General features: G+C 50.4%; 8 protein-coding genes across 8 annotated transcripts; 5 read left to right on the plus strand and 3 right to left on the minus strand.

The window, feature by feature from the left end:
• Positions 1-915: 915 nt before the first annotated feature.
• C8Q69DRAFT_52301 (GTP cyclohydrolase I) lies at positions 916-2,495 on the minus strand. The gene is made up of 4 exons (XM_028633560.1): positions 2,043-2,495; positions 1,866-1,993; positions 1,509-1,813; positions 916-1,449 (listed from the first exon to the last, which is right to left on the minus strand). The coding sequence occupies exons 1-4, from the start codon at positions 2,306-2,308 to the stop codon at positions 1,147-1,149; spliced, it is 1,002 nt and encodes a 333-aa protein (XP_028489888.1). The 5' UTR covers positions 2,309-2,495; the 3' UTR covers positions 916-1,146.
• Positions 2,496-2,657: 162 nt separating this feature from the next.
• C8Q69DRAFT_454251 (hypothetical protein) lies at positions 2,658-4,056 on the plus strand. The gene is made up of 2 exons (XM_028629685.1): positions 2,658-3,044; positions 3,103-4,056. Exons 1-2 carry the CDS (start codon positions 3,035-3,037, stop codon positions 3,855-3,857), a joined length of 765 nt encoding a protein of 254 aa, XP_028489889.1. The 5' UTR covers positions 2,658-3,034; the 3' UTR covers positions 3,858-4,056.
• On the minus strand, positions 4,057-6,237 carry C8Q69DRAFT_454252 (putative chromatin assembly factor 1 subunit C). Its single transcript, XM_028629686.1, has 6 exons — positions 6,071-6,237; positions 5,951-6,013; positions 5,782-5,887; positions 5,264-5,725; positions 4,720-5,205; positions 4,057-4,662 (listed from the first exon to the last, which is right to left on the minus strand). Exons 1-6 carry the CDS (start codon positions 6,087-6,089, stop codon positions 4,488-4,490), a joined length of 1,311 nt encoding a protein of 436 aa, XP_028489890.1. The 5' UTR covers positions 6,090-6,237; the 3' UTR covers positions 4,057-4,487.
• Positions 6,238-6,402: 165 nt separating this feature from the next.
• C8Q69DRAFT_454255 (putative exonuclease Kem1) lies at positions 6,403-11,304 on the plus strand. The gene has a single exon (XM_028629687.1). The coding sequence runs from the start codon at positions 6,643-6,645 to the stop codon at positions 10,945-10,947; it is 4,305 nt and encodes a 1,434-aa protein (XP_028489891.1). The 5' UTR covers positions 6,403-6,642; the 3' UTR covers positions 10,948-11,304.
• Positions 11,305-11,340: 36 nt separating this feature from the next.
• Positions 11,341-14,547, minus strand: C8Q69DRAFT_454257 (WD40-repeat-containing domain protein). Its single transcript, XM_028629688.1, has 4 exons — positions 14,476-14,547; positions 14,311-14,423; positions 13,498-14,247; positions 11,341-13,445 (listed from the first exon to the last, which is right to left on the minus strand). Exons 1-4 carry the CDS (start codon positions 14,491-14,493, stop codon positions 11,606-11,608), a joined length of 2,721 nt encoding a protein of 906 aa, XP_028489892.1. The 5' UTR covers positions 14,494-14,547; the 3' UTR covers positions 11,341-11,605.
• Positions 14,548-14,854: 307 nt separating this feature from the next.
• C8Q69DRAFT_441291 (septin) lies at positions 14,855-16,364 on the plus strand (the record flags this gene model as incomplete). Its single annotated transcript, XM_028628731.1, has 7 exons — positions 14,855-14,905; positions 14,966-14,979; positions 15,043-15,085; positions 15,137-15,299; positions 15,370-15,680; positions 15,734-16,242; positions 16,295-16,364. The coding sequence occupies 7 exons, from the start codon at positions 14,855-14,857 to the stop codon at positions 16,362-16,364; spliced, it is 1,161 nt and encodes a 386-aa protein (XP_028489893.1).
• An 882-nt stretch (positions 16,365-17,246) lies between these two features.
• C8Q69DRAFT_52555 (WD domain protein) lies at positions 17,247-18,708 on the plus strand. The gene is made up of 4 exons (XM_028633611.1): positions 17,247-17,375; positions 17,434-17,772; positions 17,881-18,462; positions 18,539-18,708. Exons 1-4 carry the CDS (start codon positions 17,318-17,320, stop codon positions 18,559-18,561), a joined length of 1,002 nt encoding a protein of 333 aa, XP_028489894.1. The 5' UTR covers positions 17,247-17,317; the 3' UTR covers positions 18,562-18,708.
• On the plus strand, positions 18,534-20,342 carry C8Q69DRAFT_52434 (hypothetical protein). Its single transcript, XM_028633580.1, has one exon. It carries the CDS (start codon positions 18,855-18,857, stop codon positions 19,908-19,910), a length of 1,056 nt encoding a protein of 351 aa, XP_028489895.1. The 5' UTR covers positions 18,534-18,854; the 3' UTR covers positions 19,911-20,342.
• Positions 20,343-20,635: the final 293 nt, after the last annotated feature.

The following is a 20,635-nucleotide window of genomic DNA, read 5'->3' on the forward strand; positions in this document are numbered from 1 at the left end:
GGCAGGAATTAGCCCAACTGCGCCCCCGTGTCCCAATCCATGGATTCCAAGCTGTAATGCCACGCCGCCAGAAGGCAAGAAAAACAACCGGGAAGGAGAGAGAGAACTGGAGAAGACCGTTCTGTCACCAGGTCTGACCTCGCTCATACCGAAAGATCCATTGCCGAGACCAACTCCGCGTCCTTCTCTAGGTTTTGGTGACCCACAGAAGAGAAGTGATCAGAAAAGGCAGCCAGAGCTGCCTGCCAAATTTCTGACTCTCACTGTTGGGATCGGAGGAAATGTGCCTTGAAATTACTGTCGAGTTGTCGAGTGTCTTTCCTTTTCGGGAATCGGATATAGCAAATGGTTGATATGGTGAGATTCCAGTTCTGGTTTCGAACTTTCTTTCTGAGGCAAGGCCTCGCGTCCTCCATACAGAGAGAAGAAATGCGTTCCTTTCACTTGAGAATTAGTTACTTCACTTAAGCAGTGAACTTACTAAGTTTAGTCCGCAAATCTGCATTTTGGCTGAAACTCGAGCTGTGGCATACTTCCTGCCACTACGCTTATTTCATATCTCAATGTTGGGACGAAGAGCGTGTCAAAGATATATGATAATCTCTATTCTATACGTAAAGTACAATGCAGAGTTATTATAGAACGCGAGTCCCGGAAGGCAGATGCCAATATCAGCATAATCTAGGAATTTCCAACCGAATCTAGATTATAAATGTTGAAGAGCACCATCCGGCCGGCGTAGACCTTTTTTTTGTCTTCCAGCACCATCAACCGCGATTTTCTTAATACAAACCGGAATAACAGCAGTATTCATGATGACATGCCTATCCGTTTAAGTTGCCAACAACGCCAAGAATAAAAGTTTCCATAAATACATCATCAAAGGTGTTGAGATCCTTTCGTCAGACCATGGAGAATCAAGAAAATGAATAGAAGCCAATGTGAGATGATAATCAGACCGAGATAAGTTTGAATACCAGCGAAATGAATGGTAATTAGTTGCCTGCCGAGGTTGAATGAACCATAACCCGGCATACCTGTTGAAAGGCCGCCACCATAACTCCGCTAAATAGTGAGATCGACAGAACGTAACTTGATATACAGTTCGATGTTAAATTTCGTGAGAACGCGGAAAATCTGCCGAGTTCATTTGCGATTCAAGAGGGTCAAGAATTCCTCTCGAGTTTTCGCACTGGACCGCATGCATCCGAGCATACAACTCGTGGTGGTTGTGCTGCTCGTCTTTTGAACGCCGCGCATAACCATGCAGAGGTGAGACGACTCCATGACCACGCCCACACCTCGGGGCTTCAGTACCTCTGAGATTGCTAGTGCGACTTGTTTGGTGAGACGCTCCTGGACTTGTAGTCGTCGGGAAAACATTTCAGCCAGACGAGCAAGCTTTGAAAGACCAAGGACGCGACGGTCAGGGATATAGCCAATATGCATCTATGAAAACCATGTGTTAGAGTAGTGGTAGGCGTAGTATCAGGTTAGCGCAACTGTACCTTTCCTGTGAAGGGAACCATATGATGTTCGCATAGCGAGAAGACCTCGATATCTTTCACAATGACCAGCTCGTCGTGGTCTTCGTGAAAGACTGCTCCATTTACAAGGTCCCTGACATTTTCTTCGTAGCCCTTAGTGAAGAAAAGAAGAGCTTTGGCATATCTCTCCGGAGTCTCCCTAAGACCTTCTCTGTCCGGATCCTCGCCGATGCATTCGAAGATAGTTTTCACTGCCCCTGCCAATTTCTGAATTCTTTCTTCGGTTTGTTCTGGGGTCGACTCCAGTCTGGCCCTGGTGCCAGGACCTAACAGACTCTTAGCCAATATACACAGTTTTGCCTGGGGAGCACTACTCACAAGGCCAGCTCAACCCGTCGAAGTCAATCGGAGGGTTAAGGGTATATGGACTGGCAGGTCGACTGATAGTCGGAGTCAATGGTGCTGCCTCGTCTCTGGGATCTCGAGCGGGGTCACGAAGGGTGGGTCTAAAGCCGATTCAGTATGGATGCTTGCGCAAGATCTCATGTGATATACCTTGTAGGCTCCAGGGAGTGCGAGGCAGCTCCTGTGTCCGCATTGGAGGCACTGTTGCTGTTGGACATGCTTTCCGTCGACGATGAGTCAAATTCGGCGGGAACGCGAGGATGGAAAGAGGAACGGATGGAAGAGTTGAGGTTCTCCCGCTCACGAGAATCGCGAGTCGCCGTAGAGCCGCTCAATGGAGAGCTACCGTTAATCAGATATGAGGGGAGAGCGGACTTGGGTTTCGGACCCAAGGGAGGAGGAGAACCAGAGCCCATTTCTTGCCTTCCAGAACGGTTACTAGCAAGCCCTCAGGTTATGTTATTCTGTGGCGGATGAGGATCAGAGAGAGGCAGAGAAGTTCAGGGACCTCTAAGCAGTCAATGCATAGTTGGGAGAAGAAAGATCAAAGAAATTGTTCCATGTAGTGGGTAGGTAAGTCAGTAAATGGAAAATCGCGGAGGGTTCCAAGCGGGGAGCTGATAATAGTTTTCTTATCCCGCAATCCTCTCCGTCTGATCTCATCCACTAAACTATTCTGGGAAGCCCGAGGCCACCTGACCCAATCGCATCTCCGATCGGCGACCGACAGCGCCGTTCCTGACAGAAACGGCGATCGCTCAGTAAAGACAATATGCTGATACAATCGATGTTCTTATCGTGACACCGATACCAACGGTAAGTATTCTGTATACTGCCTACCAAGTCTTCATGGCAATTAGCAGGTCGTCCTTTCAGCTATTCAATATCTGCGTAAGCAAGCTCTACACTCTAAGAGTTCAATGACGCCTATTATCCATATATACACTGAGCCCCTTCATATCTATTGTTAACCCATAAGAATGAGACGCTCTCTGAGACCACGATTGCTATTTACTCGTACTCAAAAAGGAAAACTTGGATCGACCAGGATAAGGCATAGTTATACTGGAAAGAGAGTCAAAGGGGAAGTACGCTGACAACTCCATGCCTGCCTTGTTTAGCAACTATGATCATCTTTGCATATGACAAGAAGTGAGCAGACCTAGACCACTGGCGCGCCTTCTTGTTATATCAACTTCTGAGAAACTAGACTGCTGTTCTTCCAATATACAGACCACAGTAGCACTACTGGCTGCTTTATTTCTCATACAGAACACAATTGCTTCTAAACAATTGTCGATATTCTTCGAGATTGCACTTCGGTACGGAAGCGTGGATGGTTCTGAATCACAAGTCGACCAACATCACCTGAGCGATATGAAGTTCCCACTCCTCCTCGCTGGTCTCATTACAGCCTTCTCAGCACCCAGAAACGCACATACAGCTGCTATACTCACATCCCCGGAAGCCTCATCGACAATCAAGGCCCTATACCCGCGTGCCGTTTCACTGTTCTACGTCTCGAGCGGCGACATTCAGTATAATTCCAGCTACGGCCTCATTTACAAGGGAATCGGTTCCATGTCCGACTCAGATGTCACGACTCTCGTAACATTCGACGTCCCTGAAAGCTGGGCTGGCAAGAGTTGCAGACTATACTTTGACCTAGCACCGGAAGACGTCCTTTCTGGTTCCAATACCGCGGACGTGTTCACGTCCTTGACCATCGTTGAACAATCTTCATCCAACTGGTCCCCCGGTAACCAAAGAAATGAATACCTTGGTAGATTCACGGTTGATGGGTCGCATAAGGGGAAATGGATCGATACAGACGATGGAGATACTCCTCGGTTCAAGTGCCCTGCGAATGAGGCCATAGCTTGGGAACTTGTGGGTGTTAGTGACCGTGTCAAGATCCGCTGGGCGGCGAAGTCAGGGAATGGTCCTAGAATCGAGATGGTCTAATTGTGATGGGCTGGCCATTTCGCTTGAAACTCCGTCGAGGGCATTGCAGAAATCATTGACGTGTATATGCGCACCCGGTGGGAGTCAATTCATTGATGGAGCAGCTTCCTTGTGCTTGAGCGACAGTTGTTGCCTTTCGTGGCGCGGGGATGGATATTACTACGCGCTACATTGTTTGCTAGGCAAGCGAGAACAGATCTTTTAAAGTCACTCGTTCCATAGTTTATTCAGTCGAATCAGATACCTATTCCCCGGACCTGACTAGTAATGCTAAATAAGAGCCGCAGATAATTCAGTCAGTCATACATACATCGATCAAAAAGCGAAAAGATCACAGAAGTTCAATAGAGGACGGGTAGGACTCTCATGCGCAATATTGATATCCCCGATTTCTCACGGATTCCCGGAAAACAGATTATGCCAGAGAAGGGAGAGAAATAGGAGCAATGATGCTGGTAGTGACGGATAGATGGACACGGGACGAGAAACCGCACAGCTTCTCTCTTTGGAGTGCTGATTGTATGGCCCCCCTTTTTTCTTTACTGCGCCATATATGGCGCGTGCGGTGATATCGACGTCGCAGGAGTGTTCGGATACTCCCGTTGTATTTTGGTTTGTCAACAAGGTTACTTAAGCTTCCAGTTCCTCAGTGGGAACGTCCTCCAGGTCCTTGCCCACAATAGCATCCGAGACCTTCCACACCTGAAGCAAATTGTCCTCCGCTGCAGAGCAAAGAACCCAAGGGTCATTGAGGTTCCAGCTGAAGTCGGAAATGCGGTTGGTGTGACCACCGTGCATGAAGAGCCTAAACAGGGGCAGTTAGCGACTATCGAAGCGGGATGCTGGAAAGGACATAACATACAATTCAGGCGGTCCATCCTGCGCATCCTCGGGAGTCTGCTCTTCACCAGCCCGGCTGAGGTCCCAGAACATGATCTTCCGGTCATAGCTGGCACTGGCCAGGACGGACTCCTCAAATGGATGCCAGGACAAAGACGTGACTGATTCGGTGTGGCACTCGAGCGCATGCAGTTTTGACTTGAGGTTGCGCAGGTCCCACAAGCCAATAGACTTGTCTGCGGATCCGGTTGCCAAAACGGTCTCTGCAGCTGGGTTGAATGCAATAGCATTAATGGCATCACGGTGCTGGCCTTCAGCCATGGCAGCGGCACGAGTCGTGTCAGGCTCTCGGATGTCGAGAATCTGTAGCGTGATATCGTCGGAAACGGTACCAATAAGAGAAGAGTGCAGTGGGTGGTATTGGACGTCATTGACAATAGACGAGTGATGGGTATATGTTCGGGCGGGCTTCAGAGCTTTGTTGCCTTTCGTGTATGTGTTCAGGTCCCTTCATGAGGTCAGTTATCCTGGCCTCCGCAGCGAGTTATTTGATTGGTTTGACGCACCATAGACGGACAGTCTTGTCCTCACTTCCAGTCGCGAGATGTCCGGCAGTATGCGGGCTCCAGCTCAGGCCAAAGCCTTCTCGCGTGTGCCCTAGCAATTCCAGCTGTGGGTTGACGGTGCCCGTTGGCAGACTGGGGTGCTTCGAACGGTCCCAGATCATGACTCTTCCATCCGTACACATCGTGGCAATGATGTTAGGGTTCTGTGGTTGATAGCGCGCCTTGTTGACCTCGCCCTTGTGGTCAATCTTTTGCACAATGTTGAATTTGATCTCCATCGGAGGCTTCTTCGAGCTGCCACCATAACCGCCAATCTCCCCGCGCTCTTCATCGTAATCTTCTGCATCAGGAGCGCTTGGGTTGGGCAGCTGGACGTGCGCGATTTGTAAGTAGTTTTGCGCATCGCTCGAGGTGTGCGTTCCTATCAAGAGACGGTGCGTGGAATATGGCTTGTCCGGAACCCTAGCAGTTGTCAGATTTCATAACTGCATCAACCTGGCCGGGAACTGGGATATTACTGTTGCTTATCAGGTAGCCATTGCGTTGTGAGAGTCGGCCACTCGAGAGCTGTGCTGAGGATCATGTCATAGAGGAAGGGCGCATTTTTCTTCCATGTTTTGTACTCTGCGGCGATCGTTCAGCACGTCTGTATCGCCAAGCAAGAGCGCAGTGCGGAGAAGTAAATACCTTCGTTGATGATCTTCTCCTCCGTTCTCTCTTCTTCCTGCTCTTCCTGCTCCTCAATGAAACCTGATATGACATTATTGTCAGCATAGTTCCCACATGTACGACATATTATTAGCTTACCGTCGTCATAAGGCTCCATGGTTTCTGTTTGCTCGAAAAATTACTGGAAGCGAGTCTGAGAGCTGAAGCGAAAAGGTGGAACGCAAGATCAACTGGGATTCACCAGACTAGAGTGGTCAATAGACCGTATTCGAGCTCGCAAGTGCTGCAGAGGTCGAGAGAAGCAGTTCCGCCTGGCAAAGAACGCGACTCGTCGATCGCAGAGCGCGTTAATGGGCATAGGATGCGCTAACCCGGAAGAGGAAGGCGCCTCGGAGGCACGGACAATCATCGCCGACGGCGTGACTCTTGAGCTGTCGCAACTTGGCCCAGCATTCATCTCTCCCAGAATACCGCCACGAACGGACGACTGGGGTTTGCTTTCTTTTAACCTGTCGTATTGTTTTCCTTTCTATTTCATACGGCGACGTATAGTGGAGGACTTCGGTCGCTTTTCTTCAGACCTCATTTACCCTGATGCCGCACTTGCGAGCTTGCTAGATATCTCAATTCCCCGAGAGGCGAACCCTACCCCGACGACTTTTCCTTGGACATATTCAAGCTCCCGGTATCTACATTAATTTACTGCCACCATGGGTGTCCCCAAATTCTTCAGGTGGCTCAGTGAGCGGTATCCGCCCATCTCGCAGCTCATCGCCGAGAACCGGATACCAGAGTTCGACTGTCTGTATCTGGATATGAACGGTATTATCCATAACTGTACGCATAAGGACTCGGATTCTCCCACATTTCGTATGACGGAAGACAAGATGTTCATCGCCATTTTCAACTACATTGAACATCTCTATGGCAAAATCAAGCCAAAGAAGTTATTCTTCATGGCTATCGACGGTGTTGCCCCTCGCGCTAAGATGAACCAGCAGCGCGCACGACGATTTCGAACGGCACTTGATGCTGAGGTCGCGAAAGAAAAAGCTATCGCAGAAGGAGTCGAGATGCCGAAGGAAGATGCTTTTGATAGCAATTGCATTACTCCGGGAACCGAGTTTATGGCGAAGTTGACCCAACAACTGAAATATTTCATCAACAAGAAGATATCAGAGGACGTGGAATGGCAAGGAGTGGACATTGTGCTTTCCGGACATGAGGTCCCTGGAGAAGGAGAGCACAAGATCATGGAATATATTCGGCAGGCGAAAGCCCAGCCAGGATACGACGCCAACGTGCGACACTGTCTCTATGGTCTGGACGCAGATCTAATCATGCTTGGTCTGCTCAGTCACGACCCGCATTTCTGTCTTCTCCGTGAAGAGGTGACTTTTGGCAGGCAAAACCAAAAGAAGAGCAAGGAGCTCGAACACCAGAATTTTTATCTTTTGCATCTTTGTATTGTGAGAGAATACTTGGAGCTGGAATTCCAAGACTTGGAAGTGGAAGGAGCGCTGCAATTTCCATTTGACATGGAGCGCGTTATTGACGATTTCATCCTCATGGCTTTCTTTGTTGGAAACGATTTCTTACCTAATCTTCCGAATCTGCATATCAATGAAGGTGCTCTGGCACTTATGTTCAAGACTTACAAGGAACAATTGCCGAAGATGGGTGGGTACATCAATGAGCGCGGTACTATCAACATGGAGCGTTTGGGGATTCTACTGGATTCGCTCTCCGACGTCGAATATCGCTTTTTCGAGATGGAGTATTCGGATGCACGTTGGGTGAAGTCGAAAAAGAACGGCGGGCAGGAGACGTTGGAACTTCAAGAGAAACCCAAGGGTCTCACAATCACTCCTACACAAAAGGAACTCCTCAAGAAAGTCAAGCAGTACGTTCTCAATCGTCCTGCAGACACCCAGGAAATCGAACCATTGGATCTTCCGCCGACCCTTCCGGCTCGCGATCGAAAGTTCATTGAGCAACTTGCTGACGACCTTCGACTGCCGTGGACGACGGTGTTGGACGAACACGATCAGCGATTCATAAGGCTTCGGCTTCCATCAAAGGAGAATGATGAAAATGGCGACAACGAAGAAGATGAGGAGGATGAAGAGGAAGACGAAGAAGCATTGGTTGCGCTCCGCCGTGTTCTCAAGAAATACGAAAATGCAAAGGTCCAAGAAATCTCCGCAGAAGAGGCTCAAGCGGCGGCCGAGAAGAAGTATGAGGAGAAATTCCGGGAGTGGAAGAATAACTACTATGAGAGCAAATTCGGATGGGGCCTCGATAATGAGGAGGAGATGAGGAAGTTGACGGAGAACTACGTCCAGGGTCTCCAATGGGTGCTCTTTTACTATTACAGGGGTGTCGCTTCTTGGCCGTGGTTCTATAGCTATCACTATGCCCCGATGATTTCAGACGTTAAGAAGGGTCTGAAAGCGGATACAAACTTCAAGCTCGGACAACCCTTCCGACCCTTCCAGCAGCTCATGGGAGTCTTGCCTGATCGAAGCAAGCAAATAGTACCTAAGGTGTATCATGAGCTGATGACTTCACCCGACTCACCCATCATCGACTTCTATCCGCGAGAGTTTGAGCTTGACATGAACGGCAAAAAGATGGAGTGGGAAGCTGTTGTTAAGATCCCTTTCATCGATGAGAAACGACTACTAGGCGCTATGGAGAAGAAGGACAAACTACTCAGTGATGCGGAAAGGGCCCGAAATGAGTTCGGGGTCAGTCTCAAGTTTACATATTCCCCCTCGATCGAGTTTGAGTACCCATCTTCACTCCCTGGAGTGTTTCCTGATATTCCACATTGTCATTGCATCGAGAATATATTCGATCTGCCGACCATGGAAGGACTCGAGCCCTATGTTGGCCTGGTAGACGGTGTGAAATTGGGTAAAGCTGCGCTTGCAGGCTTTCCCACTCTGAAGACTTTGCCTCACGTTGGCCAGCTTGGTTTCCACGGAGTGAATGTCTTCCAGCAAGAGAGTCGAAACGAGAGCATGATCGTTACCCTCCTCAATCCCGAGTCGAGATCGAACATCGAGCTAGCGAAAGCTAAACTCGGGCAGCGTGTTTACGTTGGATACCCTTTCTTGCAGGAGGCTCTTGTTGTTCGCGTTTCAGACGAGCTTTTCGACTATGTCCTTCCTATAGGGGAACAGCACGTGGCATCCGTTCCTCACACACCTCAACAGATTGAGCAGTGGAAAAAGAAAGCGGACAAGATCGAAGCTTACTATAGTAAACGACTGGGAATCATCACTGGTCCAGTTGAATCTATGGTCCACGTCCAAATGCTCAAAGGCCTACTGAAGACGGACGAGGGTGCTACGCTAAAGGAGTTTGCCGAAATTCCAGGCCAGGAGACTGATTATGCTCTCCAGCTCATTGTGGATGAGGTTATTAGCGAAGACGAACGCTTCATGGAGCGGGAAGCACTTCCCATCGAGGAAGAATTTCCCGAAGGCTCGAGGGCCTTTTTCCTAGGAGAATTCAACTATGGCAGACCTGTCCATGTTACTGGCCACGAAAATGGCAAAGTCAATGGGCTGATAGCTGCCGTGAAAGGCAAGGAGCCTGAATTTGGGAAGCTGCATGCTAGAAACGCCGAGAGGCTTTTCCCATACACTCCCTCATTCATAATTGCTCGCAACTTACACTTGAACCCATTGGCCTTGGCGAAGATAACGTCCTCCTTTACCGTCGATGTGGATGGCCAACGTGTCAACTTGGGCCTCAATCTCAAATTTGAAGCAAAGAAGCAGAAGGTTCTTGGCTACTCTCGCCGTGGTGAGTCCGGCTGGGAATTTAGCCAAAAGGCGATTGAACTCGTACAGCAATACATGATCAAATTCCCAGAGTTTATAGCTGGGCTACAGCGAAATCCTCAGGGAAATAAATACCAACCCACCGATTTCTACCCGGAGGAGATTGCAAACGAGAAGATCAAAGAGATCAGACAATGGCTCAAGGATATTGAAGTCAAGGGGTTTGAACGAGTGCCACTTGAAGCAGAGCAGCTCGACTCAGATGTTGTGAAGCTCATCGAGCAAGATGCGGACCGTCTGATCCAGAGTCAGCCTCAGGTAGAGGCCAAGAAGATCAAGGGTGTTCCCCGAGGAGCACTGTTAAAGCCAGCTGATGTGGAGCACAGACTCGGAAACCAAAAGTTTTCTCTTGGTGACCGCGTGGTCTACGCTCAGGATTCTGGCAAGGTACCCATTGCTACTCGAGGAACCGTCGTGGGCCTTACTCGTACTCCTAGAGCTATCTTACTAGACGTCGTCTTTGACGTCTCGTTCATGAGTGGCACTTCCCTGGGAGACCGGTGCTCTCCCTTTAGAGGACAAACCGTGATGTCCTCCTCCGTGCTTAACCTGACATATAGACAGCTTACCGCTAGTACTCGCGCAGCTGCAAATCATCAGGCTCAGCACCAACAGACTCCATTGACCGTCCAAGGATATGGCGCCGCGCTTGGACCTGCAGCACTGGGGCAGCTGAAACAAGCACCAGCCCCTCCGCCCTTGAGAGGTTCATTCCGTGGTGCTGTTGCCGGACACCAAGGCAACATTAGAGGCGGTCGCGGTGGTCGTGGTGGTCTTAACGGCGGCCCTGCTTCGCACGCCGAGACGGGCGTATCGCACAACTTGCCTTTCCGTCCTCGCGGTGGTCAGCAGAATGGTGATTTTGCCCCTCGTGGCAGGGGACGTGGAGTAATCGCCAATGGCTCCCGCGGTGGTCGTGGGCGTGGAGGATATGTGTCTGTCGACAACAGCAATCCTGAAGCTGGTGTCATCCAGAACAACCCAAACTTCAAACCAAAGAATTACTCAAATGTGCCTCCACCGGCAAGCATAGGCAATAACAGAGGTGGCAGAGGTGGAAGAGGAGCCAGCGGACCTCGCGGTGCGGGACGTGGAAACGGACCCAGAGGCAGAGGTGTGAACCGAGGAAGAGGAGCCGCCGTTGCCGGAGCTAGTGCTTGATTGATCAAACATAAGTTTGTGGATATCCCACCACTGTAACTGGCATCGACTGTCCCTTTTCTATACTCATCATGTTGTATATGCTTGAGATGATGCCGGTTTATAAGAGGATTTCTGACCAGGCGTGCTCGGATAGCGGTTAGCTATGATGTCTCACATTCTAGTCTCTCCCAGCTGAAATGGGTGCATGTGTTTTCTTTAGCATGTATCTACCTGTACATTATCAGGCGCGGTCCACAGAAGAATCAGACGAGAAAATGATACTGGCAGGCAGCTTATTCATATACCTGCCTAATGGTATTAAGAAAACCGCATCTTTTTCCTAAATTTATTCGGAACAAATAGATCTATAAGCGCATACTACTGCGGCTATAATAATAACCAGTAGACGTACGCATTCCTCGTATTGGATAAGGCTGCCACGAAATAGCACGAAGTTCGAACATATCTAAATCATCAAGTGGAGCAACGAACTCGATTCAATTGAATATCAAAAAGATGATGATGCACTCTATGAATTCATGCATCCATAATATTGACAACATAACTTTTTCTAATCCTTTTCCTAACCAGGTATATGATAACAAAGAAAGATAACAACGCCAGACGCAGATGCAAGTGCTGTAGATATACACACAAAGGAGGAATAACCCGTCATTTATTCCAGACCAATCCAATCGCCTTCGTCGCCATCTGCTCCGTCAGCATCATCCATGTGCTCGTCCACACCATTAGCGACGGGTTCGCTGTCGTCGATGATCTTCACCACGCCATTCGCGGGTTTCTTTCCTGCCAAGACAGGCTTTGCCAGTAGATAGTCCAGTTCATAAAGATTCCGCTCGGTCATGCGTTTGATGTTGTCTTGAATGTCATCAACGACCCGCTGGACGGCACGGAGTTCGGTTGCAAATGTGCCCGTGTTATCCTTCAGATATCTGCCATGGATACTGAGAAGAGATTCGATCCAAAGCAGGTTGAACTCCAGATGAGGGGTCTCTTCCGCAAAGTTGGCAACAAAGCGAAGGAGGCGGGGGATGTAGACCGTCGGGAGTGAGCGGACAACATGAGGAATGTCCGTGTGGGGTATCCCCTCATACACTGCGCGAATGAGGGAGGCCTCGTTCAGTCGGAATGCCATGACCAGAGCCTTCAGGAAAGAGGACTCTTCATCGGGGGTGGACGACGCAGAGGCTTGCTTGGCGGCGTCGAGCGTAGCAAGAATAGTGGAAGGAGTGATATCAATATCGAGGTCGAAGGGGTCGAAAACAAACTGGGTATCGAGACTGTAGACGAGAAGGCCTTCCGTAGAAGCAGCGCAGAATGATCGTCCTGCAGGGGAGAAAGCAACTCCTGTTACACGGACATCGGGCCTCGTAGTGCGAGCTGCAGCATCGCCACGCTTGACACCAGGCAACGTGCGGTCGATGCGATCTTCCAGGTCGGAAGCTTCACCAGTCTCATCTATCAGGCCACGGGGCCCAGCTTCCGTCATATCGCGACTGTTAAGCACCTCCTGGGTGCCGTCAAGAGACGTGTTAACGGACACGGTGAACTTCTTCAACAAGGAACCCGTTCCCACATCATATAGACAGATGTACTTGCTGTTTCCTCCTGCCAAGAGACAACTTCCATCTGCGCTGTAAACGATCTTATTGAATGACTTTGTCCCGGCAGAGTTGGCGGCGGTCCGTCGATCGGATATCTTACGGCCACCGGAGACATCGCGACGGCCATCAATGATACCTTCTTGAGTAGTGGTCTCCACTATCCAGAACGAGAGTTGTCCATCTAGAGTGGATGCAGCGACTTGCTTCCCATCTGGGCGGAAAGCCACACTCAGAACGTCGGACATGAGCGGCAAAGGCTCACTGATTTGACTCCTTCCGAAGATGTTCCAGATTCTCACTGTATGATCCCAGCTTCCACTGACCAGGTTGCTCCCATCAGCAGAGAATGCCATTGACACCACTGGGCCTTCGTGTCCCGAGAGCTGATCAAGCAGCTGACCGGTCTGGACGGACCATATATGGATATCGAACGAATCGACAGAGCCGGCACAGACAACCTCGCCGCTGGGGTCGACCGCGAGGGAAGAAAACGACAGCCGCGAAGGAGCGGTAAAAGTGCGGAAATTTCGGTAGCGGATCATATCCCAGGCTCTGACGGAACCATCCAAAGACGAAGTGAACAGCACATTTCCACGTTTGGAGAATTCGCAGGCCGTCACTCCGCTAGTGTGCTCGGTGAACGTGACGATACAGAACCCGGACTTCACATCCCACACCTTGATCTTCCCATCATCGGCTGTTGTGATGATCTTCTGGCCATCCGGGGAATATACCAAAGCGTTCATCGAATCCAAATGGCCCTGTTGCTTAAGGATGTAGGACTCTGATTGCCACTCCCAGACAAGCAACTGACCATTCTTCGAGGATCCGAAAGCCAGCCATTCGCCGGACTTGTTGATCGTGACGTTGTCGATATTACTTTGAGAGACACTGGGACAATTAGCATTGCACGGTAATTTCAAGAATGGATAAGAGGACATACCTTAGCATGTGAATGTTGTTGAAGTCTGGAAGTTCGTAGAGGCCAAAGAGACCATTTGAGAATCCGACCACCAGAAGATTCGACTTCGCATGGAAAGCCGCACAGTTGACCTTCGCATCATTCTGCATAAAGAAGTCTTTCTTCACGATACGCCAGCGTGCCTCCGAATCCTCGTCCTCTTCCATGGTGTCACGGTCAATCTTGCGGACATATTGCCACTGGAACAAGGCTCCATCCTGGCTGACCGTATAGATAGACTCCTGGTCTGCTGAGAAATAAGCTGCCTTCACACCCTGTCTGTGGCCCGCCAAAGTGGTCGGCTCGAAACCATCCTCTGGATCCAAACTCCAGACCCGCGCGGTCAAATCTTTGGATGCCGTGAGCAAGAACCGCGAGTCACTCGACCATTCTACACTCTGTATCGTGTCAAAGTGTCCTGCGAGATCACGGTGAAGGACGAATGGGGCGAACTCCAACTCCCCGTTTGAATCCGCTCCCGGCGTGGAGGGAGTGTGCCATATCTGCAAGCGACGCCCGACTCCCACTGCAAAGTGGCGGCCTGAGGGAGAGAATGCAAGAGCCGAGACTGGGTTCTTGAAGGTGAAATGGTGGATCGCAATTCTGCGGTGGAAGTTGGTCAGGATCGCACGGCCATTCTCGTCGACGGTGAGCAGCAGATTTCCTCTTGGCGAGAGGTCTAGACGTGCGATGTTGGTGCGGTGAGTAAACGGGAGCGTATATGAGGTGTTACTACAGCAGACGTATTAGCATCCATTGCTTTCCACAGGAAAAGCAGCATGAGCTCCGACGTACTGTACTAGGTCGAACACCGTGACTCTGTTGCCCACTGGGGAGAGCAAGCAGGTGCCATCCGGCGTAAAGACTAGGTTGCCTTTGCGATACACCGTCCCCAGCAAGTTGGAGAACTAGATACTGTCAGTCGCAAGATCCAGCCCTGAGCGCATGAGATTGCCTTACCTTGAAATCCGTCTTCATCGTCGCTGGCGTCCTTCACCTTTGTCCTGGACTTATATTAATTCAAAAATTATGATGATCTCGGCGCAAAACGCGATAAGATAATCCGGCGCCGACAGGAATGCTGCGCGCTAGCCCCCATCTGGCCTAGTGCGATCCGGGGCCTGTTTACTCGCTTCTTTGGGTCTCGCCCGGCTTCTCCACCGTTCAGGGGCAGCAGAAGAACAACAGCTCTCTCTGTCCATCCAGACTCCTTTCTTCCAGTCTCGTCCTCGTCCCTCCATCTGCCATCTAGGCTGTCAGCTACTGGGTTCGGGCTGCTTGTATCTTCTTGTCCGCTCTTGAATTGTTGTCATCGGAGCGTCACACTCCCGTCCCCATCATGGCCCCTTCCACCACTTCGGAGACCGCGTCTCCTATCGGTATTGCCAACGTAAGTTGCTCGTCTGTCCCCCGCGCAAAGAACATGACCGCTAACAGAGATGTTTTCTAGCTCCCCAACCAGCGGTACGTAATGAGGAACCGCCAGAGAGCGATGGGATGCAGGGAATACTGACGAAGACCGACCAGACACAAGATCGTCGCTAAACGGGGTGCGGCTTTCACTATTATGGTGAGTGCAATTGCAACAGCACGCGCATAGGGATGCGACTGACATCCATAGGTTGCTGGAGAGTCTGGATTGGGAAAGACCACATTCATCAACACTCTGTTCTCGACCACCATCAAGAACTATGCCGACCACAAGAAGCGCCACGCCAAGCAGATTGATAAGACCGTCGAGATCGAGATCACCAAGGCTGAGTTGGAGGAGAAGTTCTTCAAAGGTATAATAATAATAATGAAAGAATTTGGCAAAAATGGGTGAGATTTCAAGGCTAATACGATCGGGTGTAGTGCGCCTGACCGTCATCGACACCCCTGGCTTCGGAGACTACGTCAACAACCGTGACTCGTGGCAGCCCATTATTGAGTTCCTCGATGACCAGCACGAATCATACATGTTGCAGGAGCAGCAGCCGCGCCGTACAGACAAGATCGATCTCCGTGTCCACGCCTGTCTGTACTTCATCAGACCCACCGGCCACACCCTGAAGCCCCTTGATATTGAGGTTATGAAGCGCCTCTGCTCTCGTGTCAACCTGATCCCCGTCATTGCGAAGGCTGACACTCTCAGCCCTTCTGACCTGGCTAGATTCAAGCAGAGAGTAAGCAGACCGGAACCCGTTCATATTTTGCCCCTCCATACTGACTTGGATAGGTCCGCGCTGTGATTGAGGCTCAGGGTATCAAGATCTACCAGCCCCCGATTGAGGAGGATGACGAGCACGCTGCTGCCCACGCCCGCAGCCTGATGGCTGCCATGCCATTCTCGGTTATTGGTTCGGAGAAGGACGTCAAGACCAACGATGGCCGTGTTGTCAAAGGCCGTCAGTACATCTGGGGTGTCGCAGAGGTTGAGAACGAGGACCACTGCGATTTCAAGAAGCTCCGCTCGATCTTGATCCGTACCCACATGCTGGATCTCATCCACACCACCGAAGAGCAGCACTACGAAGCTTACCGTGCCGGCCAGATGGAAACGCGGAAGTTTGGCGAGGCGCGTCCCCGCAAGCTGGACAACCCCAAGTTCAAGGAGGAAGAAGAGGCTCTGCGCAAGCGCTTCACGGAGCAGGTCAAGATCGAGGAACAGCGCTTCAGACAGTGGGAGCAGAAGCTCATTGCGGAGAGAGACCGTCTCAACAAGGACCTGGAGAGCACACACGCTGCGTATGTTGAAGGTCATCCTGGACTAAATCGATTGCATGCTGACTTTAGACAGGATCAAACAACTGGAGCAGGAACTCGAGCAGATGCAGGCCTCGACCGCTCGCAGTCACGGTCGTCGTTAAGTTGGGATTCTGCGGATTGGAGCTGGATTTGGTGGGACCTTTCTTTGGGGAAGATTATGCATTCGACTCGCCTCTTTATCTTGATTACCCGGTATCCTCGTCCTCACTCTGATGGGCGAGAACCACCAAAACTGTTGGGCGATCCCCGCGTTGCCTCCTTTATAGGACATTGCGGTGATGGCTGGTTTCGTTTTTCTTAACTACCGCTGGTAGCTAGCGATGGTTCTCTACGTCCTTGATAATAACCCCCCTTCGTATACTGTAGCGTGGCAATGCAGACTTTAATTCTTCTTTCTATCGATCCCTATTCTTCTGCTGCAGAGTTAGATACGGACTTGGCTCTCGAAAGGTGGAGCCTAGTGGCGTCCCTCACGAACAGATGCCCGTGCGATGGTGGGCCGTGGCGTCGATGCTTTCGACGTTATCCAGCTCAGATATACGTTCACAGGAGGTGGATTCAAGTTCTGGACTGGCAGAGAGGTCCTTGAGAACAAAGAATCGGATTCGGAGCCCAAGTAGCATAAGTGGTATCAGTCAGCAATAAATGGTGGTATATGAAAGAATTAGGCCATGTTTACTTCTGATATATATCAAACCTCATTTACGAGAACTAAATCCAGATTACCATTGATTAATGCCTACTTAAACTGAGAGACTATGAGCATCCAAGTAAAACTCACTTCGTAAAATCGATACCTAAGTTCCTCGGATTCAACGAGAACAAGGCTATAGGCTCTACACTACAGTACTAGATCAATCCTTGAACTGGGTAGTGGATCTTCATGGTCTTTAGTTACCCGCGCATCGCGGAGCTTGCGGTGGGTCCTTTGATGGGAACTTTGTTCCGTCGCGAGAGAGCTCATCTTGAACTTTGAGAAGCAACGTTACCCTTTGCCAACATCTAACACTACGGCTTTCGACACCCTACCAGAAGCTACATCTGTCGAGCACCGATGCCTGCTACAAGACAGTTTCCCACGAAGCTTGTTCATACGCTCAAAACCCACAATGGTGAGCTCGCGCAGACCACTCCAGCGAAAGCAATGAATCTGACAGCTCCCATCAACAGGTCCGGTGAACGCAGTCTGCTTTTCTAGCTACCCGGGCACCTATCTCCTCACGGGCGCATCTGACCGTGCTATCCATCTGTCACGCGCTGTTCCTGCAACCGAATCGTCGTCGCTGGTGGAAACCACATCTCCGATTCAGAAGTATGAAGCGCACGGATACACTGTGCTGGATATCGCGGTTGCGGCCGATAACTCGCGTTTTGCTAGTGTCGGAGGCGATAGGCAGGTGTTCCTATGGGATGTCGAGCAGGGAGGGACGGTGAGGAGATGGGGTGGACATAATGCCAGGGTAGAGGCAGTGCAGTTTGCGGGAGAAGGTGATACGGTTGTTGTGTCTGGTAGGTCCTGCGCTGTTTGCTTTCTTGACTACGGTTGGCAGCTTTCAGCGACCCTCTGGATGTCGTGTCCCAACAGTGACGATATAAGCTAACGTCTTCCTTACTCAGGGAGTGCCGATACGACCATCAACCTTTGGGATGCCAAATCCAATTCCCACAAGCCCATTCAGACTCTCACTGAAGCTACCGATACTGTCTCGAGTCTGTACGTCCATATGCCGACCTATTCTATTGCTGCCGGAAGCTACGATGGGCGCGTTCGTATCTACGATATTCGCATGGGCCGGACCACAGTCGACGTCCTGGCGCATCCAGTGACTAGTGTACGCTGCTCAAAAGATGGAAATGCTCTGCTAGCATCAACTTTGGATGGGCGGATTCGCCTGCTCGATCGAGCTGATGGGAAGCTTCTGAAGGCCTTCGGAGGAGAGGACAGTGCGGACAAGGGTCCCAGCATCCCCAGACCAAGATACCGAAACACAGAGCTACGAATCCGGTCACTCTTTGCAAAGGCTGACGCTGTTGTCTTCAGTGGCAGTGAAGCGACTGATGGACAGGCGTCTGTTTTCGCGTGGGATGTGCTAACTGGGGAAGTCATTGCTACTGTGCCTGCTGGTGCTGGGGTCAAAGTTGTCAGCTGCGTAGCCTGGAACGAGAAAGGAGGCTGCTGGGCTGGCGGATGTTCTGATGGTGAGATCTACGTCTTCTGTTTTCTAGCAGGCGCCGCATGGTCGAAGCTGCTGGGCCTTGACTAACATTATGCCAGGAACGGTGAAAGTATATGGATAAGTGAGATGCTTCCGGTCTGTGACTTGCATCTCTTGTCGATCCGGGTTCGCGGATGCAGCGACCAACGGCGGCTCACCGCCCGCCCTCGTGCGGATGATCTCCGACCACGAGTGACAATGAGCTTCCATTATTGCCTGCCGACATCCTGCAAGACAATGCCCACGTGGTGTTGTTCTGGGCTATCCTGCTACAATCGGGCCGTGCCATCGGGATATCCAGGTCCTTTTAAACCAGCCATGTCCTAACCATACAGCTACTTGTCCGGTCATCCCACTAGTCGGTCAATAGACAACATGCGTCTTTCGTCCGTTTTTGCAGCATGTGCTGTCCTCAGGTCTAGCACTGCGCTAAATCTCACTGTTTCCCGCCCCAATGAGACATTCGTGCCAGGCAACAAACTGCCTGCCTCGCATGCTACCTCAGACGGTGCCTCGATCGTGGAGCTCTTCACCAACATTGGCCGCTCCACAGCATGGAAGATTGTTTCCAAGACTCGATTTGAGGGAGACACGGGTGAACCCGAAGGCATGGTCCGTATAGGTGATGATCGTTTCTTCGTCTCTGCCGGCCAATGGACTGTCCCTACGGTCCACTACAATCGGACCATCAACGGCACAGATCGCACAGCAGGAGCGGGATACGCACATATGCTAGTCTATGATGGGCAGGGTAACCGCATCGCAAATGCGACCCTAACTGCACCCGGCAACATCGAGTACCATGGCGGAGGCATTGACTACGACGGTCGATACATCTGGATCACACTAGCCCAGTATCGACCAAACACGACCGCCACAATCACTCGAATCGACCCTTTGACCCTGGAGCAGACGCGTCTCTTCCGCACTGCAGACCACAACGGAGGCATCGTCCACGATACCATCACCAATAACCTCGTCACCTTGAACTGGGGCAGCCGCAATGCCACTACCTGGTCCTTGCAGAACTACCCTCACGGCTTCACCCCTCTACCTGGCTTCACTGCCCCAGACACTGCTATGCCAAACCCTAGCTTCTTTACCGATTATCAGGACTGCAAGTTCCTTGGTCATCACCTACCACCCTCTTCCATTCTGCAGCAATCCAGCATCAACGTCGAGAATACTAAACGGCCGCTCATGCTCTGCGGTGGTGTTGCTACCATCTCAGACTACAATCTGGGCGGTCTGGCTCTTGTCGATTTGCAAACCATGCTGCCAGTATGGGAAGTGCCAATGTCCCTGACGAGCGATTTGGGTACGCCCCTAACGCAGAATCCGGTCGACGTCGCAGTCGTAGATGGCAAACTGCGGGTGTACTGCCTGCCTGATCAGCATGTATCGACGCTGTATGTCATCGAAGCTGCTTAAAGTTAGTGTATAAGTAGTAGATAGATATACTACAACTAATAAAGAAGGGATATTGCTTCAGAATCAATATGTTATGCTCTGAGGGACTATTGTAAAGTATATACTGCATAATTGCTTTCTTGTTCATTATCTCTCATGTACATGAAAAAGCACTGGATGGGATGAGGACGTCTTCCACATGGATAAAAAGACAATTTCTGATTAAGGTACATCAATAAAGAACCAGAATGCATACTGACTGGAGCAGTAGTTCCTTGTTATCGGTATAATCGCTTGAAAAGAGCAAAATATGACAGCGAGGGGTATCCATTCGTGCTATCATTCCCAAGAGAAGATTGCCTTCCGGAGATGAGAAATCATTCAAACAGGCTATGCAACTTGCTCAAAAATCGACGTTTGGACAGAAACGGGCGAAGGGATTAATCAGAAACTGTGAAGCCAGGAAGAAAGAATATTCTGAGTCTTGAAGCAGACTGGTGTTGGATCTTTTGAGGCACATCAAGAAGAGAGGAGATGTTTGATATATATATAAGAGAATCGAAAACACATCAGATAGAATGTAAATGGCCTTAACTTTTTGTTTACCGTCCCCTTAGCGCCGTATTCTTATATGCAACTCTTTTTATGCTTCCCATTCTGACGTCACGGGTATGCGTGTAACATGAATTCATCAGCTGCATTGGCAGTTGGTTTTGCTCGCTTGCAAGATCATCTCCAGTGGATCA

This window comes from Paecilomyces variotii (genome assembly GCF_004022145.1).
Source record: "Paecilomyces variotii strain CBS 101075 chromosome Unknown C8Q69scaffold_1, whole genome shotgun sequence".
In the NCBI taxonomy this organism is placed as follows: Eukaryota; Fungi; Ascomycota; class Eurotiomycetes; order Eurotiales; family Thermoascaceae; genus Paecilomyces; species Paecilomyces variotii.